General features: G+C 42.4%; 1 protein-coding gene across 1 annotated transcript in view; it reads left to right on the plus strand.

The window, feature by feature from the left end:
• The window catches only part of CACNA1D (calcium voltage-gated channel subunit alpha1 D), a 369112-nt gene that overhangs the window by 262127 nt on the left and 87237 nt on the right, over window positions 1-19748 (plus strand). Inside the window, exons 28-31 of the mRNA XM_066596532.1 lie at window positions 5022-5223; window positions 8524-8682; window positions 10837-10947; window positions 15722-15805. Of these exons, the coding sequence (XP_066452629.1) occupies window positions 5022-5223; window positions 8524-8682; window positions 10837-10947; window positions 15722-15805 (556 nt within the window). The remainder of the gene's footprint in view (window positions 1-5021; window positions 5224-8523; window positions 8683-10836; window positions 10948-15721; window positions 15806-19748) is intronic.

Below are 19748 nucleotides of genomic sequence, written 5' to 3' on the forward strand. Positions count from 1 at the left end.
GATATGAGATAGATAGATAATTAGATAGATATGAGATAGATAGATAGATAAATAGATATGAGATAGATAGATAAATAGATATGAGATAGATAGATAGATAGATAGATAGATAGATATGAGATAGATAGATATGAGAAGAATAGATAGATAGATATGAGATAGATATGAGATAGATAGATAGATAGATAGATAAATAGATGTGAGATAGATAGATAAATAGTTATGAGATAGATAGATAGATAGATAGATAGATAGATAGATAGATAGATAGATAGATAGATATGAGATAGATTGATAGATATGAGATAGATTGATATGAGATAGATAGATTGATATGAGATAGATAGATTAATATGAGATAGATAGATTGATATGAGATAGATAGATAGATAGATATTAGATAGATAGATATGAGATAGATAGATAGATAGATTGATTGATATGAGATAGATAGATATGAGATAGATAGATAATTAGATAGATATGAGATAGATAGATAGATAAATAGATATGAGATAGATAGATAAATAGATATGAGATAGATAGATAGATAGATAGATAGATAGATAGATAGATAGATATGAGATAGATAGATATGAGAAGAATAGATAGATAGATAGATAGATATGAGATAGATAGATAGATAAATAGATAGATAAATAGATATGAGATAGATAGATAAGTAGATATGAGATAGATAGATAGATAGATAGATATGAGATAGATAGATAGATATGAGATAGATAGATAGTAGATAGATATGAGATAGATAGATATTAGATAGATAGATAGATAGTAGATAGATAAATAGATGGAGACAGCACAAGTCCTTTATGATTGTTTTCTTATATCTTTCCTTTTTCATATTCAGTGAGTCACATTAGTTACAGTGCAAACATGCCAAGCGCTGCCCACAGCTTTCCATATCTCATATGCTGAAGTTGTTATCTCCTCGGGGCCTGGAATGAGTGGTTCAAGCAGACCATTATACGGCCACTGCAGTAAATGGAATATTTAGTCTGCATCCCATTTAGGTGTTTCACTACTCCCACGCTCCAAAAATGTGTCTTGTCAAGAAGCTGAAGGCGATGTGCGCATCACGTTTAACTTCCAATCCTGCCCTACATCGATCATACAAAAAACACGGCTAGGTATGGAGACAGAGAACTGTACGGCTATGGATCACTAAACGTGATGTGCACATGGCCTCCCGTATGCTGATCATACAGATTAGTGCCAGGTCAAGGAAGGGGGGAATGTACAGTTATGAACCACCGCCCAGTACTCTCAGTGATCAGGCAGAGTGCTCTGCCCACTCATTAAGAAAGTGCTAATTAATCCTGGCACTTCAGGGCCCTCCATACTGTGGACTATAAGATGCAGGGACTTTTTAGAAAAATGATTATGTCACTAAATAGTGCACCTTATCATCCAAAAGATATGGTAAACTTATGTCCTTAAATCAGCTAATTTATTGACCAATGCAAATAAAAAATTGGGGTTTTTTTGGCTAAAAATCCACATAATATTTCTGTTACGTACAGATGATATTGAGATCTTTAAATGGAACCTGTCACATTCCCACAACACCATCAACTAAAACTTAGGATATTGTTAGTGGATGTGCAAGGGATCCGGGCGATGTATTTTTCTATATTTAACTGCTGTAGCAACCCAGCGCCTACACCTGGTGAAGAGCGTGCAGTGCAGAAAAACCTGTCTCTTTTCAGTCCTGTGTCCTCTCTGAACAGAGACCTTCCTGCGCTGCGCGCTCTTCACCAGGTGTAGGTGCTGGATCACGGGAGTGGGTGAGTATTAAAAAAATACATCGCCTGGCTCCCTGCCACGTCACTCAACAGCACCGCAACTTTGTTTATGTCGCTGTGGGGGCGTGACCGGCTACCTTTAAGAAGATAATATAAAGAAATGAGATCTATATTTTACAGATATTCACTTACAAGTACTGTACGTGGCCCTGAAGTCTTTCAACGGGTTGCTATTAATTTACATTTTGCATACATGTACATACTCGTATACAGTATTTGTTGTGGAGGATTTAAGCATAACTACGGTATTGTGAGATTTTTTTACATAAATCAGTAGTTTGGTGCATTCTTTCAAATAAATGTTATTGGGGGAAGAGTCATTTTCTTCTCCTTCCAGCAGCCTCAAGTTTCTCTTTCTCTCTGTAAATAATTCGAATCTTCCTTAGTAACCAAAAAAATTGAGTTAAGGTACGTTTAGATGTAACTATTAGCATTCAAAAAAATTGTTTAAACAAGTGAATGATAATGGTTTGGTTTAAACACGAGCCACCGACCGAATTATGAAGAGAATCGTGCAATTTTTGGTTGTCGTTCAGTTTCAGCAGAACTAAAAAGCATTGTTGGCTCGTTCACTTCTCGTTGTGTTTACACTCTGCCCGCTCAGTGTTTCACATAGGAATGTGCAAGTAGGGAAGATGGAACAATACCTCTGCAGTGCCATCTATTGTTAGGCAGCAATCCTACAAGTCAGTGTCAAACCTTTTAGACAAGCCTTATAACAATGAGTGTAAATTGTAAGCCAAACCAGAATCCATACACAGACAGCTGTTTCGGGGTGTTTGCCCTGCTCATCAGTGGCAGTAGGTTTCTGGCTTGGTTAGTGAGAGGTCTATGACGTGGGTTGGGTAGGGTATCGTTTCTCTATCTTCCTTATTTGTATATTTCCCAGAAGAACATAGATGGCCTTACAAGTCTCCTCATTCACCTTGTTGGTGCTCTCCTTTAGGAAAAATGGCACCCTTCCTGACCCACATCATTGGCCTCTCACTAGCCAAGCCAGAAACCTACTGCACACTGATGAGGGGCAAAAACCCCCAAACAGTTGTCTGTGTATGGATTCTGGCTTGGTTTTCAATTCCCAGTCATTGTTATAAGACTTGTGTACGGGGTCTAAAATTGACTTGCAGGAATTTTGCCATCCAATAGGTGGTGCTGCAGGAGTATTGTTTCATTGTCCCTATTTGTATATTTCCCAGAGGAGCATGCATGGCCTTATAAGTCTCCTCACACCTTCTAGGTGCTCTTCTTTAGGGGAAACAATACCCTTCCTGACCAACATAGAAATGTAAAAAACTCTGAATGAGAAGTGAAGGATCCTCAACAATGCCTGTCTAAACAGCCCACGCAAGTGCGAACGACTTATTGGTGATATCACTCGCTCCTTTAAACGAGAATCATCTTGTCTAAAAGGGGCATTAAACGTTAAATAGTAGACAGGAAGAAGGGGTTGCAATTAGAGATGAGCGAGCATATTCAATAAGGCAAACTACTCGATCGAGTAGTGCCTTATCCGAGTATCTGCCCGCTCGTCTCTAAAATTCGGCTGCCGACACGGGTGACAGGTGAGTTGCGGCGGTGAGCAGGGGGGAGCGGGGGAGAGAGAGATCTCCCCTCCGTTCCTCCCCGCTCTCCCCCGCCACTCCCCGCCCCCTGCCAGCACCCGAATCTTTAGAGACGAGCGGGCAGGTACTCGAATAAGGCACTACTCGATCGAGTAGTTTGCCTTATTGAATATGCACACTCATCTCTAGTTGCAATGTCTTTCTCTGTCTGTAAGGGTGACTACCCACTACAGTTTTCGCAGCGTTTTTTTCTGCAGGGATCTATGGGACTTGTAATGTTAAAATCGCGATTCGCGGTAAATTGCGATTTTGCCATTACAAATCCCATAGACCCCTGCAGATAAAATAATTCTGCGAATTTCGCAGTGAAAAAAAAACTGTAGTGGGTAGTCACCCTAAGGGCGCCTACCCACTTGCGTTGCCGATTTTCGCGCGTGAAAAACGCAGCGTTTTCCGCGCATTTTTCGCAGCGTTTTTTGTGTGTTTTTCGCGGTGTTTTTTGCAGCCCTCCATTCACAATCAAAGGTGCATTAAGAGAAAAATAAGGAGACATATGCAACTGACAGTTCCTATGTGAAAAAACCCCACGAAACGGAAAAAAACCCCAGATGGACAAGAACACATTCTATACTAATTGCTCTTGAGAAAAAACGCAAAATATCACAGGAAAAAAAATCGCAAGTGGGTAGGCACCCTCAGGCTGCATGTTGTGAGGGGAGGAGTAGAAGTTGGGAAACTTCTGATTGGCACAAGGTGGTGGAGTCGACCCACCCAGCAGAGAGTGGAAATAGAAAATATGACTTGCCAAAATGTATACAGAGGGATAGAAATGATTGGAAAAAGAAAAACCGCTTACACACAGTGGCTGCAATATATTTAATTGGCAACTACAAATGGGACTAATTTTGCGCTGATTGTTATAGCACTGCGCAGAAAGTTATCTGACCTTAATCCAATAAGAAGCTATTATCTAAACACAGCAATTTAAAGTGTAAATAAATTACCCTGATATCATGTCACATTAATGGCCATTTTACATGGGACGAGAATCGTACAATTGTCGTTCGCCCTACGGAACAATCTGGTGACGTCATCACCAGATAATTCTTGTTCAGGCTGCCTATTTAGATAGGCATTGAAAACTACCAGTCTCTCACTTCTCGTTCAGTGTTTCACATTCCTATGCAAAACACCGAACGATTATTGTTTAAACCCAACGTCATGTGAACAACGAACGAGAAGCGAATGATTCTTGTTCGTCATTCAGTTGCTGGCTTGCGTATAGACCGAACAATTTCCGTTCACTTTTAATTTTTTGAACAATAATCCTTCCATCTAAACGCACCTTTAGGTACCTTTTATATGGAATGACCTGTCGGGAGCAGATGTCCGCGGTGATCATTCCCGTGCTTTCCCACAGGAACGAGCAACGCTGAGTGAATGGAGGTGGAGTGGATTGGGAATCATTCTGGCCCGTCCGCTTCCATTCACAGTGAACAGGCAGTATCAGCCCATGTAAAAGGGCCACACGCCATCTGTATAACTATCTAAGGAGGGTTTATGTTATTTCCAAAAAAAAAGAAGAAGCCCAACGATCTGTGATGTCATCCCTTATTTATCCCTGATTCCCTAGACTCTTGTACAAGGCCATAGACTCCAATGGAGAAAATGTTGGACCCATCTACAACAACAGAGTGGAAATCTCCATCTTCTTCATCATCTATATCATCATCATTGCTTTCTTCATGATGAACATATTTGTGGGTTTCGTTATCGTCACATTTCAAGAACAGGGAGAGAAGGAATACAAGAACTGTGAGCTGGACAAAAACCAGGTAAAACATCCAGAATCGTAGCGTTTTCATTATATAAATAAGAAGGCAATTTAGATCTGGGCGCATAAAGTTGTAAATCTGATACTTTAAACAGCTGAGAATCCAGTCTAGGGCATCCCCTGCCAGTTATATCCTGGATTCAGTGCTTCTATATTTTACCTACACTAATGCATTGCAGTAAACTAAAGTGCTGTGAAAAAGTATTTGCCCCCTTCCCAAGTTCTTCTACTTTTGCATATTTGTCACTCTTGAATGTTTCGGATCATCAAACTACTTTAATATTAGACAAAGAGGACCCAGTTAAATACAAAATACAGTTTTTTACATGATGGTTTTTATTTAGCAAAGAAAAAAATGCTGTTCAGCCCTACTTGACCCTATGTGAAAAAGTAATTGCCCCCTTAGCTACTTAATTAACAAAATTAACCAGTTAATCAATTTTAATTGACAATTGGGTTTAATTTCACTAGCTGCACCCAGGCATGATTACTGCCAGACCTATCAAATGTAAATATCACTGAAATACAACCTGTCTGAGGCTAGATTAACAAAACACTGGCTGAAAATCGTGGCTCTATGATGCATTGGATTCCAATGCATTTGTTCAGATGGGCGGTTTTCCAGTGCGTAAAATTGGCCAAGCAGAAAAGATAGCGCATTTGGTGCACTTTCCGTTTGGTCGCTTTTACGCCTGGCCTGAAAAGATTGATATTGACTTATCTTTTGCCGGAGTATGCTGGCCGTTCCCAAAGACTTCTATGCGAGCCTATGAAAACCATTAGAAAAGGGAAGGAGGAGGGAGTTCACCAGCGGCTTGCGTTGCTGAAGTCCCAACCCCCCCCCTTCCCCCCCATTGCTGGCAGCTCCCACAGCCTGGGTATGGAGGGGAAGGGACTAGCTCTGCTAATCTTCCGCTCCAGTCATGCCCCCTCCACTTGCTGGCAGTCGGCAAGAGGCGGAGAGGGGAGGCAGTTTAGCATACTAGCTCTGCTAAGCTCCCGCCCCTTCCTTTGCTGGCAGCCAGCAAGAGGCGTAGAGGGTTAAGGAGTTTAGCAGAGCTGGACACTCTTCCCCCGGCTGGCGTTATTCCGGGCTGCGGCGTATATACACCGCAGCCTGGCCATCTAAATGGACGTGAAATTGTTCATGGGATTTTCGGCCACGATAATGTTAAGTCGGCTAGAAGGTCTCAAAAAGCAGCATATGATGTTCTAAAGAGATTCAACTATTAATATGAAACAAAGGCATTGAAAACTACCAGTCTGGAAAGGGTTACAAAGCCATTGCTAAGTCTGCGACTTCAATGATCTACAATGAGAGCCATTACCACAAATGCAGAAAGCTTGTAGCAGTGGTGAACCCTCTCAAGTGTGGCTAGCCTACCAAAATTTCACCAAGAGCGCATCGACAACTCATCTAGGAGGTCACAAAAGAAGCCAGGCGGCCATCTAAAGGACCGCAGGCCTCACTTGCTTCCATTAGTTGGAGTATATGATTTTACAATAAAGGTGACACCGGGAACAAAATTGCATTCATTGGACAGCTGCAAGGCACAGACTACCACTGGATAAAAAGAACACGGAGGTTCTTCTCACATTTGCCAAAATTATTTAGAGGGCCCCCAAAACTTTTGGGATAATATTCTGTGGACTGATGAGTCCCAGGCAAAACTTTTTTGAAGACATGGGTCTATGAAGAAGATCATACCGACAGTCAATCATACTGGAAGGCATCCCGAGGATTTTGGCAGAGTGAGTGTTTTCCGGTGTGTGGCGTATTTTTTCACTAAAAATGACGCTCGTGGTAGTGTAAATGGTCGAGAAAACGCTGGCTGTGATTGCGAAAAAATGCCCGTTCAGGCACTTATACGGAGCAGGCGTGAAAACGTAAAAGGCTGCCGCCGTTTATGCAGTCATGGGAAATAGTCCTTATTCTGAGGACAGGTCATCAGTAAAAATTGCTTGGAAAACGCCTTTAATATGAAAATTAGTTTGGATGATCTGAATCGTCTAATTGCGACAAATTAGAAAAAATAGAACAAATTAGGGTTAGGGACACATTCTTTCTCAAAGCGCTGTATTCGGACAGGAGACATATTTATTGCTGATTTTAGCTCAGACAGTATTGCCTTAACTGTTAAACCATAAAAGCAAATGGTCAGCTGTGATACGGATTAGCTCTGTATAGGTTTTCAGCCTCGGCATGTAAACAAGTATGTTCGCTTTCACTGACAGCAAGCAAATCTTGAAAATTGTACAGATGTAAAACAAAAGATACAGCTGAAATTTCATAAGTTCTTAGAGATCATTAGAAGGTTTAGCAACCAGGGGGGTCCAACCTTTTGGGGTCTCTGGGCGACATTAGACGTAGAAGAGTTGTCTTGGTTCGCACATTACATACACAAACACTAACAAAGCACATCAGAATTCCGCTTTTGGATTTTACCCATTGACAAGTCTGAAAGGGCAGGCAGATCCATGGCAGAAAGCTGCGGATTTTGCCACAATTTTTAGCGGTGGAATTCACACGTGTGAAAATTCTGAGGTGTCAACGTACTCTTAGGCTGGGGTAAAGTGGGACATAACCGCACGAAAATACCACGAGATTTTCACGGCAGAAATGTGGCTTCAAATTCCGCAGCCTTTCGCCGCGGATTTTGAAACGGCTTCACTGCCTGCATTCCGCCGCAGCTATCTCTCCCCATAGAGAGGAGAGTGGTTGCCGCTGAAATGGGGAAAGAATTGACATGCCACGGTTTTGCATTCAGCGTGACATGTCAATTTCAGCACAGCCTGGAGACAAAGGATCGGCCGCAGCATGGGGGCGAGATTTTTGCAAATCTCATCCACTTTGCTGCTTTATCCCAGGATAAAAAGCCGCAAGTGGAATTTCCATGCAGAAAGTCTGCACGGAAATTCCGTGACAATTACGCGCAGTGGGAACCCAGCCTTAGGGTTCAAATAAGCAATTAATACTCACCTGAGACACTGAGGCAGGCGATATTGAACTGATGACTTCTAAATTAATGCAGCTGGGGTGACTGACCTGGCTAGTCTACTAACTACTATCTGCACTGGGCCACCCACTCATCAACTCACACAGACTCACAGTACTGCTGCCAGGCACTGGGCACTGCCCTGGGTGCAGCCCAAGAGAGGGAGAGAGAGCGGATCTTGCTTATTTGTTAATACATCATGTGTATGATTGTAACTACATAGTAATATTTATGTTAATTTAAGTGCACAGCGATTGGTTTTTATATAACTTATATAACACAATCTCACCGATTACAAAATACAGCGACAGTGTGTGGAGTATGCCCTGAAAGCCCGTCCTCTCAGAAGATACATCCCCAAGAATCCCTATCAGTACAAGTTTTGGTATGTCGTCAACTCCACGGGATTTGAGTACATTATGTTTGTTCTCATCATGCTGAATACACTGTGCTTGGCCATGCAGGTATGTAACTGGGGAAGGTTGTTCCTCCTATTCTAGTACTGATACTTTCACAATGCACTTCTAAAATCAGTTTTGCACATTATCGCAATCTATAATTTAGCCCTAATTTTACATTGCATTGGATTGTATTCTGCATTTTAGGGGGGCTAGTAATTATATGTAAAATTATATATTTTTCAAGAACTCATTTAGCAGCTATGGAAACCTTTGTGCAAGAGAAATCAATATACACATATCGTACTAAGTCTCTGCAGAAAAAAAAATATGCACTTATCTTTTTTTTTGCTTTGAGTTTTCCTTCAAATGCGTTAAGAAAGCCTTATACTTGGTTTACAGGCTCTCCTACATTCAAGTTTCTGGCTCCAGGGTGTTCCCAGCACTGATCAGCTGGCCTCTCAATCTTGACTGTGCACAAGCTTAGTTCCCCTCCCCTCTCCTCTTTCAGAGGCTGTGTAGCATAACCACGCCCACTCAGTATTACACAGCTATCTGATCCTGTGGGTTCTTTCACACGAGCGCATATCAGCCGCGTTTTCACAGCTGGCCGATATACTGTACCCATCTGATGCATTGGTTTCCGATGGGCGTATTCCTGATGCGTAAAAACATCTGGCCTGCAAAGATAGCGCATACAGTGTGCATTCCAGATGGACGTTTTTACGCCGGCCAGAAAAGATAGATCTGGAACTATCTTCGGCCAGAATATGGCGGCCGCTACCATAGACTCCTAGGGAGACAAGGGAGGTGTGAGTGTGACTGCTAAACTCACTCCCCCTCTCCACCCCTTGCCGGCTGTCTGCAATGCAAGGGGGCGGGACGTGGCAGGAGTTAGTGTGCTAAAGTCCCGCCCCCTCCCCCTTGCCGGCAACTCCCAGAGACTGCAGCAGAGATGGTGAGGGACCTGCTTTGCTAAGCTCCCGCACCCTCCCCTTGTCGTAACCCAGCAAGTAGCAGAGAGGGGGTGGAAGCTTAACAGAGCTAAACTCCCATCCCCAGCCAATGGTATCCTGGGGCTGCAGCATATATGCTCCGCAGCCTCGGCCATCTGAAAAGGTGTTAAAACGGGAGTTGGAGCTGTGACTTGGTCACGACTGCCTCTTGTTCACGCGATCTTAGGCCGCGCTGTGACCATGGCACAGCCGGCCGAAAATCTTCACACTCATGTGAACGAATCCTCTCTCTGAGTAGCTGCTGCTCCCTTTACCTTTCATTGCGGATAAAAGCAGAAAATTTGGTGAAGTACAGCCCTCTGTAATAGTACCTTTCTCTGCTCTCATCTCTGTGCTTCTGATCTCTTCCACCATCTCCAGGCACTACCATACAGCCCTCTGTGATGGTAGTTTTCTCTGCTCTGCTCTCTCTCCTCCTAATCTGACAGAGGAGCAAAGTAGAGGATGAGATGAGAATTATCAGCCAGTTTACTCTGACTGACAAAATTCGCTACGGTTTCAGTCCTTCAGTCTATACTGCCTTAAAAAACAAAGCAAGCACAGAAATCAAACAGTCAAATTTTTTTAATGGAAGCCAATTGATTTTAATGAAATTTGTGCTTGCAATTACCAAGCCACTACACAGGGGTTGGAGTGATCTGCTTTCACTTTGTAGTCGGTGACAGTGGGCTCTCGAACAGCTGATCAGGTGAAGTCCTTAGCAGAGGACCCCAACCAATCAACTTTCGGGTCCTCAATAAAGTTGTCAGGAAAACTCCTTTCATTCAAGTAATAGAGCAAGGGAGCAGAAATCAAATTCCCCGCTCAGTTTCCTGGGGGTGCTATCAGCAGGATGCAGGCAGTGTTTATGGCGTTTGGATTCTGGCAAGCAAAATTGCCGCTACAATTTCAGTTAACACATTTCTGCAGACTATCTTCTGGATCCACTTAGTGTATGCAGGTTGCTGTAAATAGTGCCTATATTCTGTTGATGGCACCTGCAAAAAAAACCTGCATATATTAGATGTTTGCCACTCCTTAGGATATAATAGTGTTGCAGTAGTTCTATTACAAGATTTCTATTGTCTAACACATGAAATAATGCAAGGATATGATATTTCACAAGATACAAACATGCCTGGGGAAATAGTGTGTATATTGACAAGCTTCGCATGGCCACTAGTTTTATTGTTGGCTTCATCAATATATCTTGATTATTTTTCAGCATTATGGACAATCTAAAATATTTAATGATGTCATGGATGTGATGAATATGGTCTTCACTGCCGTCTTCACTGTAGAAATGGTTTTGAAACTTATAGCTTTCAAACCCAAGGTAAGCGATGAATAGCGACTAATAAACAATAGGTGAATGAAGGGCTAGTCTGGTTAGTTGTGTATCTATGCAGCCTAAAGTCTCCAAATACATTTTGATATATTTTGTGAATAAAGACAATTCCATTCACCTTCAACAGCTTTAGGCTTTATTCACACGAGCATATATCAGGCACGCTTTCATGCCCGGCCGATATACGGTTTATAATGCATCAGTTCAGATGGGCGTATTCCCGTGGCGTAAAAGCGCCCTGTTGGCCAAGATAGCGCAGAGGAGCGCATTTTGGCTAGGCGCCTTTACGTCGGCCAGAAAAGATAGTCCTGGACGGTCTTCCTGAACGGAATAAGGCGGCGGCTCCATAGACTTCTCTGGGAGCCTATGTTTGCTGTCGGAGAAGGGAGGTGGGAGGGAGCTTAGCAGCATGTCTGCTAAACTCCCACCTCCTTCCCTCCTTCTCTCCTCCCTTTGTCGGCTGTTTGCAAAGAGAAAGGGCAGGAACTTAGCACAATGGCTCCCGCCCCGTCCCATCCCCTTCCCTTGCGAAGAATCGGTGGGAGGGCGGAAAGGAGGAGGCAGTTTAACAGAGCTGTCTTCCTCCGCCCGACGGCAATCCGGGTTCGGCATATATGCACCGGACCCAGGCTATCTGAACGGGTGCACAAATGGCAGATTTATGCACCCGTTCACGCGATTTTCAGTCTCGCTGTGGCTGTGACAAAGCCTACCGAAAATCGCTACACTTGTGTAAAAGAGCCCTTAAGCTTAGGACTAAGTTCACGTCTGTGTCGGACGTTACGGTAAAATGACGGAAACCTGACAATTCCCATTATAGTTAATGGGATGTGTCATGTGACTGATCCAGCACCATTATTTTCTTTTTTCTGCTCCTATAATGGAACACAAATAACAGAAATACAAGGGCAAGTGTGCACCTACACTATGATCACCCAGGTTGGATTTGCTGTGGATAATTTTGCAACAAAATTTGCACAAAATCTGCAGGAATTTCTGCCAGAAAATCTGCACCAAATTGTGCAGATTTTGCTGCTGATTTAGTTGCAGATTTTCTATACAAGATTTCAGCAGATCACTTGGAGATAGAAAATCAGCCTACTCTCCTTCTGCCTCTGCAGTGCCGAGGCTTTCCTGGTCTTTCCTGTACTTCTGGCTCCAGTGATAATGTGTAGACTGCTGAAGGCCTCATGTTCACTAGGAAATTCAGGCCCGCGCGGATTCTCCATGCAGAATCCCGCAGCGGGTCCCTCCTTTCCCACGGATATGAGGCCTGAAAATAGATTTTTCTTACCTGTTCGGACGCAGCGGATCTTCCCTCCGTCGCAGTCCGATCTTCTTTCTTCGGCCCGGCGGATGTGCTCGGCACGCCGAAAGCGTGCTGCGTGCATGCGCCGTGCACTCTTTTTTTTTTTTTTTTTACTCCTGCTCTCCCGCGCTCCTGCATCGGAGAGCAGAAATTCCGCTGTGGGTGGGTACGGACAGCCTCCATAGGCTTCTATGGAAGCGTGCGGGAGACCCGCAGAAATTGGAGCCTGCTGCGGGTGTTTTCCCGCATGTGTGATTCGTACAGCAGGGAAAATTGACATCCACAGGTATTTACTTACCTGCGGGTGTCCAATGCATCCCTATGGCCGCGGAAAACGCGTGCGTGGCACACGAGCGGATTTCCTAATTCTATTTGTCCAGTGGACATGAAGCCAAAGCCTCTGATTGACTGCATTGGTCATGTGACACCACGAACATGTGACACCACGAAGGAGCCAGTCAACTCAGACTGGCTGGAGGACCAGGGAAACCTCGCCACTGATATAGTGGCAGACTGGGGAGGCAAGTATACTTTTTAAGAAATTTTCGAAAGTTTTCTGCACCTGTGTATTTTGCTGCATACCCATAGGTAATCTGCAGCAAAATACGCAACATGAGCATTCAATTGCAGATTTTCTGTTCCGCATTGAATGCAACAGAGAAAACCCACATTAGATCCTTGCTGTTTCCGCTGCAGAAATTGACATATTGCATATTTGCATGCTGAAAAATTCTGCAACATGTGAATGGAATTTGTTCAAACCTGCAAATCCGGACGGAAAAGCCACAGCAATTGTGACCTGTGTGAACTTAGCCTTATTATTGTACTGTGATTTTCAGTCCAAGCTTATTTTAAAACACATTTGTCAGTATGATTTGCTGCCTTAGGTAAGTGAAGTATATTACAAGTTCAGGTCTGAAGGCTTATTGTGACACTATAAAAATATATTATGAAACTGATCAGCAAAGAACATTAGTCCAATTTCCATAAATACACATCAGCGATCAAGGGTGCATTCACTTTGATGGTAAATCTCCATTATCCTGTATAAAAGCATAAAAAGTCCTTTATTGTGTAATTGATTATTAGTATAAATTACATTATAATGCCCAAGCTCTGTAGGCATTACATCAATCTAGAACATTAAATACATATCTGGGAATACTTAGCATTACACTTTGAGACAAAAACTACAGTAGAAAAACCTATTTTGTTAAAGGGGTTGTCCAGTTGTAAACTCTTGATGGCTGCAAGATAGGTGATCAGTAGTAGATCAACGGACATTTGCCACTTACGACCCCTGCCGATCAGCTGTTCACCAGGAGGATGCAGTCCTGCATAGAACTGCTTTGTGCCGAAAGCAGACAGCTCTGTTCTCTTTGTAGAGGCCAGGTTTGGTATTACAAGCAAAGTGAATGGAGAACAGAGCTGTTTTCTTCCTGTAGAAATCAGCACAGTGCATGAGCACACTTGCCCGGCAAACAACTGATCATCAGGGTCTAGGGCAGCGGACCCCTGCCAATCTATTATTGATGGTCTACTCCAAGGATAGGCCATCAATAGTTTACAACTGGACAAGGCCCTTAAGAATAACGTCACTATATAAATCTCACAATTTGACCCTGTATTCATATCATCTGTCAGATTTGTGTGCCCAAAAAAAAACGTTGGCTCGTAAGTGACAAGAGATTGCTGTGTAAACCTCTCGCATGACAAGCTGAATTTGCTGTGACTTGTCCATATTACAAATCCCCTTGTCAATGGAAAATGTCAGTGCTGCCTGTGAATCCGTGTTGTTGTGTTCATTTCATCAGTATTGCTGGGAAGTGGCTGAGTATAAAATAAAGATTGAAACGTATTGATCCTCTCACTTTAGCCAGTTGAACACACACTTTCATTACTCCCTGTATAGTGGGAATCTGATGGCATAAAACCACACAGAAGGAGATGTCCAAAGTGGGCAAGCCCAATAAATGAATTATCTAACCTTATAAAATTGATGGTCTACCCCCAAGATAGGCCATCCATATCAGATCATGGGGTCCACTACTTGGGATTCCCACAGTCAGTTGATTGTAGGGACCACAGTACTTGTGCGAGCACTGCAGCCCCTTGAATCAGTACACCTACCGTTCAAATATTGGTGGCCTGTCCTGAGGATAGAACCCCTTTAACTTTACTACTACTATCATAAATTTTAATTTAAGTTTGATTTTATTGACATGAGTTGACCATAGCTGGTAGATATAGGTTTTGTATGCTGGATGTTCAACTCCTCGACAAAATCGTTTCCTAAACCTCATTACTAGGTTCTGTAGTGTATGGGGGCCTCCAGCTAGTCAGTTTCTACGGCCCACTATAGAGCAGAACATCATATACTTTAAATGGGTTGTACAGTTACCGGAGAACATTGCTGCTATTGCTCCGACTGTCTTAAAATAATGAAAAGAGTAGCACCTCCGCATCCTCTGGCCTGGGGATCCAGAGCTGTTGCCTCGCCATCCTCCTGGAAGATGACATTAGTGGAAGTCACCTGACCATTGCAACCAGAGGCCGCAGCGTTACCATTCTGAACACCTTGCATTATGGTGCCCAGGATGTGAGAGCTGATGCCAGGAGAAGGGGCAGTGAGTGACTCGTACTGATGCCATCTTCCATAACAATCACTGGAAGGACGGCAGGGCAAGAGCGCTGGATCCCCGCGGCAGAGGACGGGTCAGTACTGCTCTTTTTGTTATTTTTGATACAGTTGGAACTATAGCAGCAATGTTGTCCATTAAGCAGACAACCCCTTTAAGCACAGTACAGTATTTTGTATGATGACTACACAGTGATCTATAAACTAAACTTACAGTAAATTCAACATCATTGATTTCAAAGGAACTTAAACTATAGGGAATGCGGTTGCACCTGGGCCCAGGAGCCTTAGGGGACCCATAAGGCCTCTCTTCTCCATATAGGGAGCAGTGTGCTATGAATAAAGCATTATAGTGGGGGGGCCTTGATACAGGTTTTGCATTGGGACCCAGGAGCTTCAAGTTACGACTCTGCGTTAAGGAGTTAAGAGAAGTTGGGGGCCGAAGATGAACTTTTGCACCCAGGCCCATGAGCCTGTAGCTACGCCCCTGGCTGGTTCCTATTGGAACAAGAACAGAATGATTTTTTAGTACAAAGTATTATAACTACTAGTGAAAAAAAATCAATATCTGGTTAATTGCTACACATAAGTTAATGAAAAGAGTAATCTAAAGAGTAATCTAGAAAATTTGCTATGCTTGAAAGACCGGCCTAATGTTTTTTTAGTAGCTTGGCAGCAAACTCAGTCCATTTCCTAGACAATATGAAAGCCAATCTGTTCCTCTGTGCTTGTGTGCTATGTCCCAAAATGTGGTTTGTCTTACTTAATTGTTAATGTTAACAACCTCCATTTGCCCCTCTGGCCGCTGTGCGCAGGGTTATTTTAGTGATGCCTGGAACACCTTTGATTCACTCATCGTTATCGGCAGCATAGTAGACGTGGTCCTCAGTGAAGCTGATGTAAGTACACCCCTACCCCGCTGCCGCCACCCAGAGTCTTGTACTGCAATGTCTTCTGTTTCGTGCCACCGCATGGACAAGTCACAGGCATTTCTAACACCTTCTCTTGCTTAGGGTGAAAGATTTCAACTTTTCCTATCTTTCCTTCCCAAGCTCTATTCTTTTCAGGTCCACGGTTCGCTTGTCAGTAAAATACGGCAATTTTCAATAGGACAATCTTTTGTGCTAAAAATCCTTATGCAGTGGACAGAAAAAAATTCCTTAATATTGATACACAACCAATAAGGTCCTCAAATTTGTTTTAGGGTCCCCAGATTGATTGATAGGACATTTTTAGGATCTGACTGTGGGAGACTCCAAATCCTTAGAGCATTGGACAAGTGGGACCTCAGCATAAATAAAGCCAACATGCATTTGGATAACAAATTGGACCTTCGTGGTCTAGGTTGTTCTTGTGTTAATGTAATGGTTACCTTCATGGTTTAATAAGTTTCTTGATGCTCCTCAAACAGTATGGTTTATTTTAAGCCTTCTGACTGTCTTAACTCTTCTCTCTACTTATCTCTCTTTTGTCTCACCTGTCCTCTCCTGTACTAACAGCACTATTTCACTGACGCTTGGAACACGTTTGATGCCTTAATTGTTGTCGGTAGCGTCGTAGATATTGCTATAACTGAAGTTAATGTAAGTAATTCATGTAGCCTTATGTCATACCTCTGTCTCGTGGCCCAATTTCCAACAGGGATGTCCACCATCAGACAACTTTGTCGGACAAGCATTTTTTTTTCTTTTCTGCCTTCTAGAAGTAAAATAAGGCAAATGTTGTGTCTGCAGAATGAATGATATATAATGTTGATATGAGCTCCATCCATGGGCTACAAAAATAAGCAGACAAGCCTGGAAGACATTGTTGTCTAAAGATGATCGCTCCCTATGCTATTGCTTCGGCTTGTAGCTAGTACACTTTACCCTGTGATTAAACTCTCAAGTTAAAGACCATATGCTATCTGGTTGTAATGAGTATGTATATGCAATGTGTTTTCTCAGTTGGAATATTTCATCCGCAGGTCTTCCCAATTTAGAAGTACTACATGTCTAGATAAATGGTGGCAAAGACAACGTTATTTAAAGAGGTTGTTCGGAACTTTTTGGATTTTTTCTATTGATGACCTTTCCTCAGGATAGGTCATCAATAGATGATCGGTGGGGGTCCACCACTCGGATCCCCAGTGATCAACTGATTACGGGCACTGCTGTCACCATAGAAAGCACAGGAAACAGATTGTGCTGACCATAGCACAGTGGCCAAGGTTGGTATTGTAAGAGCAGCTCCCATTGACTTTAGTAGGATCTGCAATATTAACCCTGGCCACTGCCTTATAGTCAGCGTGATCTGCTGCCTGTGCTGTCCGTAATGACAATAGCATTGGGAATCAACTGAGTGGCGGCGATCCTGAGCACCCACCGATCATCTATTGATGACTTGGCTTGAGGATAGGTCATCAATAGAAAAAGTTCAAACAGTCCAACACAACCCATTTAAGGCCCCTTTAAGTTTCTTAGTCCACTTTGTTCCTTGAGTTGGCGCAATCCTATTTTTATCCTATGGTTAACTAACTAGTATATGATTTTGGCCATCAAGGTAGAGAAAAGTAAAATATTTATGAAGCAGCATATGCCTTCAGATGTATCATGTTTACTGGTTTCTTCACTCCCTCCTGCAACTTCTGTATTTCTGGATTCCTTTTGGGTTTTCATGAACTTTTGCTTCAGATCATGTTGTCTTTGTTCTTGTTTGTCCATCTATCTGTTCTTCTAATACAAAACCGTTTTCTTTCCAGCGCCAATAACAATAGTCATTTACCAAACTAAATACATTCCTAGCTGCTGCAGGGATGCGGGATGATCCCAAAAACTAGTGCAACTTAGTTTTATCTAGTTTTAGGTATTAAATTATTGTAAGAACATATCGAGCGGATGTGGGCAATGGAAAACTAGACATGGTGTATTCTTATCTAGTGAGTCATTGTAATGATTATGCCCTACAGTCTCACGCTCCATTCACAATGACAGATTTTTCTGTTATGAAAAATGTACAGAAACATTTCTGTTTTCTTCTATTTGTTATTAGGCCACTCCGTCAGAAACACATTTTGCTATCCCTGCTCCTTCACCTGATTGCCTGTTACACTCTGGAGGTCTCCTCTGTATATTGCAGTCACTTCCATGCAGTGCATCCTCCTGTCTGATGCTTATCAGACACCATCTGGAAGTTGCTTTCACTTTCACTGTTCTGTGCTATCAATCCCATGATGCATCAGCACAGCATTACATGAGAGACTAGAGACTATATCATCTTTGCTGCAGGAAAAACACTGCCATTATATTCCATATTTTATATTCACCTAAATAAGCTACAGTCCATAAGTATACACCCGGAGGAATAAGCTGTGATCTCCTCTTTTATAACTGTGTGACAATAGCTGTGTAATCATAATCAGTAACTGTGATAGGAGTGTCTGTGTCCCCCAGTAGGCAGCTTCTGTGGCAGGGTCCGTGTAATAGCATCACACAGTCTGAGAAAATGAGCATATGGCTCCAAGTAGATATGATCTGGTCAATATTGAGATCACACGACCTTTTAAGGAAAAAGAGGCCAGGTTTCAGATAGAAAGGAATAACTAACCAAGCTAACACTAACTCACTTATTTTGGATCCAGCGGTATAGCGATCTCTTCAGCTTTGCCCAGTGAGTCACTTTGTAAGCTACTAGTATATAAAACTATCTACATTTTAGTGATTTCCCTCAAATTTTTTCTTTGGCATTTTTATATATTCAAGGTCAAAGGTTAGTTCAATGTGTGGAAGATTAGATTAAGATGTATTGCTGCCATGAAGGGTGTGGTTAGGCATAGCAGATTTGTTACAGAAAGTTCTGTGACTGTTCCATACACCTGAATGGGATTTCATAGGACAAATTTTTAGTTGCAGGAATTCCTTCATTAAAGGCTATGGACACCTTTGCAAGGTGGTGGTGGTGGTGGGGGGGGGGGGGCAGATTTTATTTCACTTAAATGCATGTATTTTGGGCTGACAATCATTTTTGCAATTAAAGATTTTGCACCGATTGTCTTCTGCAGCTTCTACATATCACTGTATATAAACACTGCAGTCTACATCTTAGTAGGAGATCTGTCAGTGAAGCTAGACTGATGGCTGATTTTCTCTTCTTTTCTGCACTTTGTTTCAGCTAATTTATGAGCACGGCAGCAATAACCTTTGTTCTGGTCATAAAAAACCTGATGTGAAAGTATTAAATTATACTTTATGCTGCAGTGTTGTGTGCATAATATTTGTGCCGTGTACATAGCAAGAAGTACGTATGCAAAATACACACATTGTGGTGATTTGTTTACTAACAGTGTAGCACATGCGGAACATGTAGCCCTGTCATAATTAACCTTTGTAATCACACATGCTGTAGACTTTGAATTATTAACCTTGTGGGGGTTGCCACACTATAAACTTTTGTGTTAGAACAGTAAAAGTGGAAGAACTGCTAGAAACACACAAGTGTTGTTTCTGTGTTGACTTCTCCGGTGCATCGCCCATAATTTGACTTCACTGACTGATGAGGCTTCAATATCCCTTGGGTATCACCTAAAGCAGATGATTGACTCTAACACTGATAAGAATGTGCAGGAGAGAAAAGCAGAGGAAAACCAAGCAGTCAGTCCAGCCTCACTAACAGATCTCCTATTGAGACTTAGACTGTGTGTGAACGGTGTGAAATTTTTAATTAGACCCTATTTCCAAAATGATTGTCAGCCCAAAATATGTGCATTTAAGTGGAAAAAAAACTCCCCTTCTAAAGATGTTACAAAGCCTTTAAATCTGCCATGTATAAACATACACTTGGGGTCAGACTGGTCCAGAGGATCCT

This window comes from Eleutherodactylus coqui, chromosome 3 (assembly GCF_035609145.1).
Source record: "Eleutherodactylus coqui strain aEleCoq1 chromosome 3, aEleCoq1.hap1, whole genome shotgun sequence".
Taxonomy (NCBI): Eukaryota; Metazoa; Chordata; class Amphibia; order Anura; family Eleutherodactylidae; genus Eleutherodactylus; species Eleutherodactylus coqui.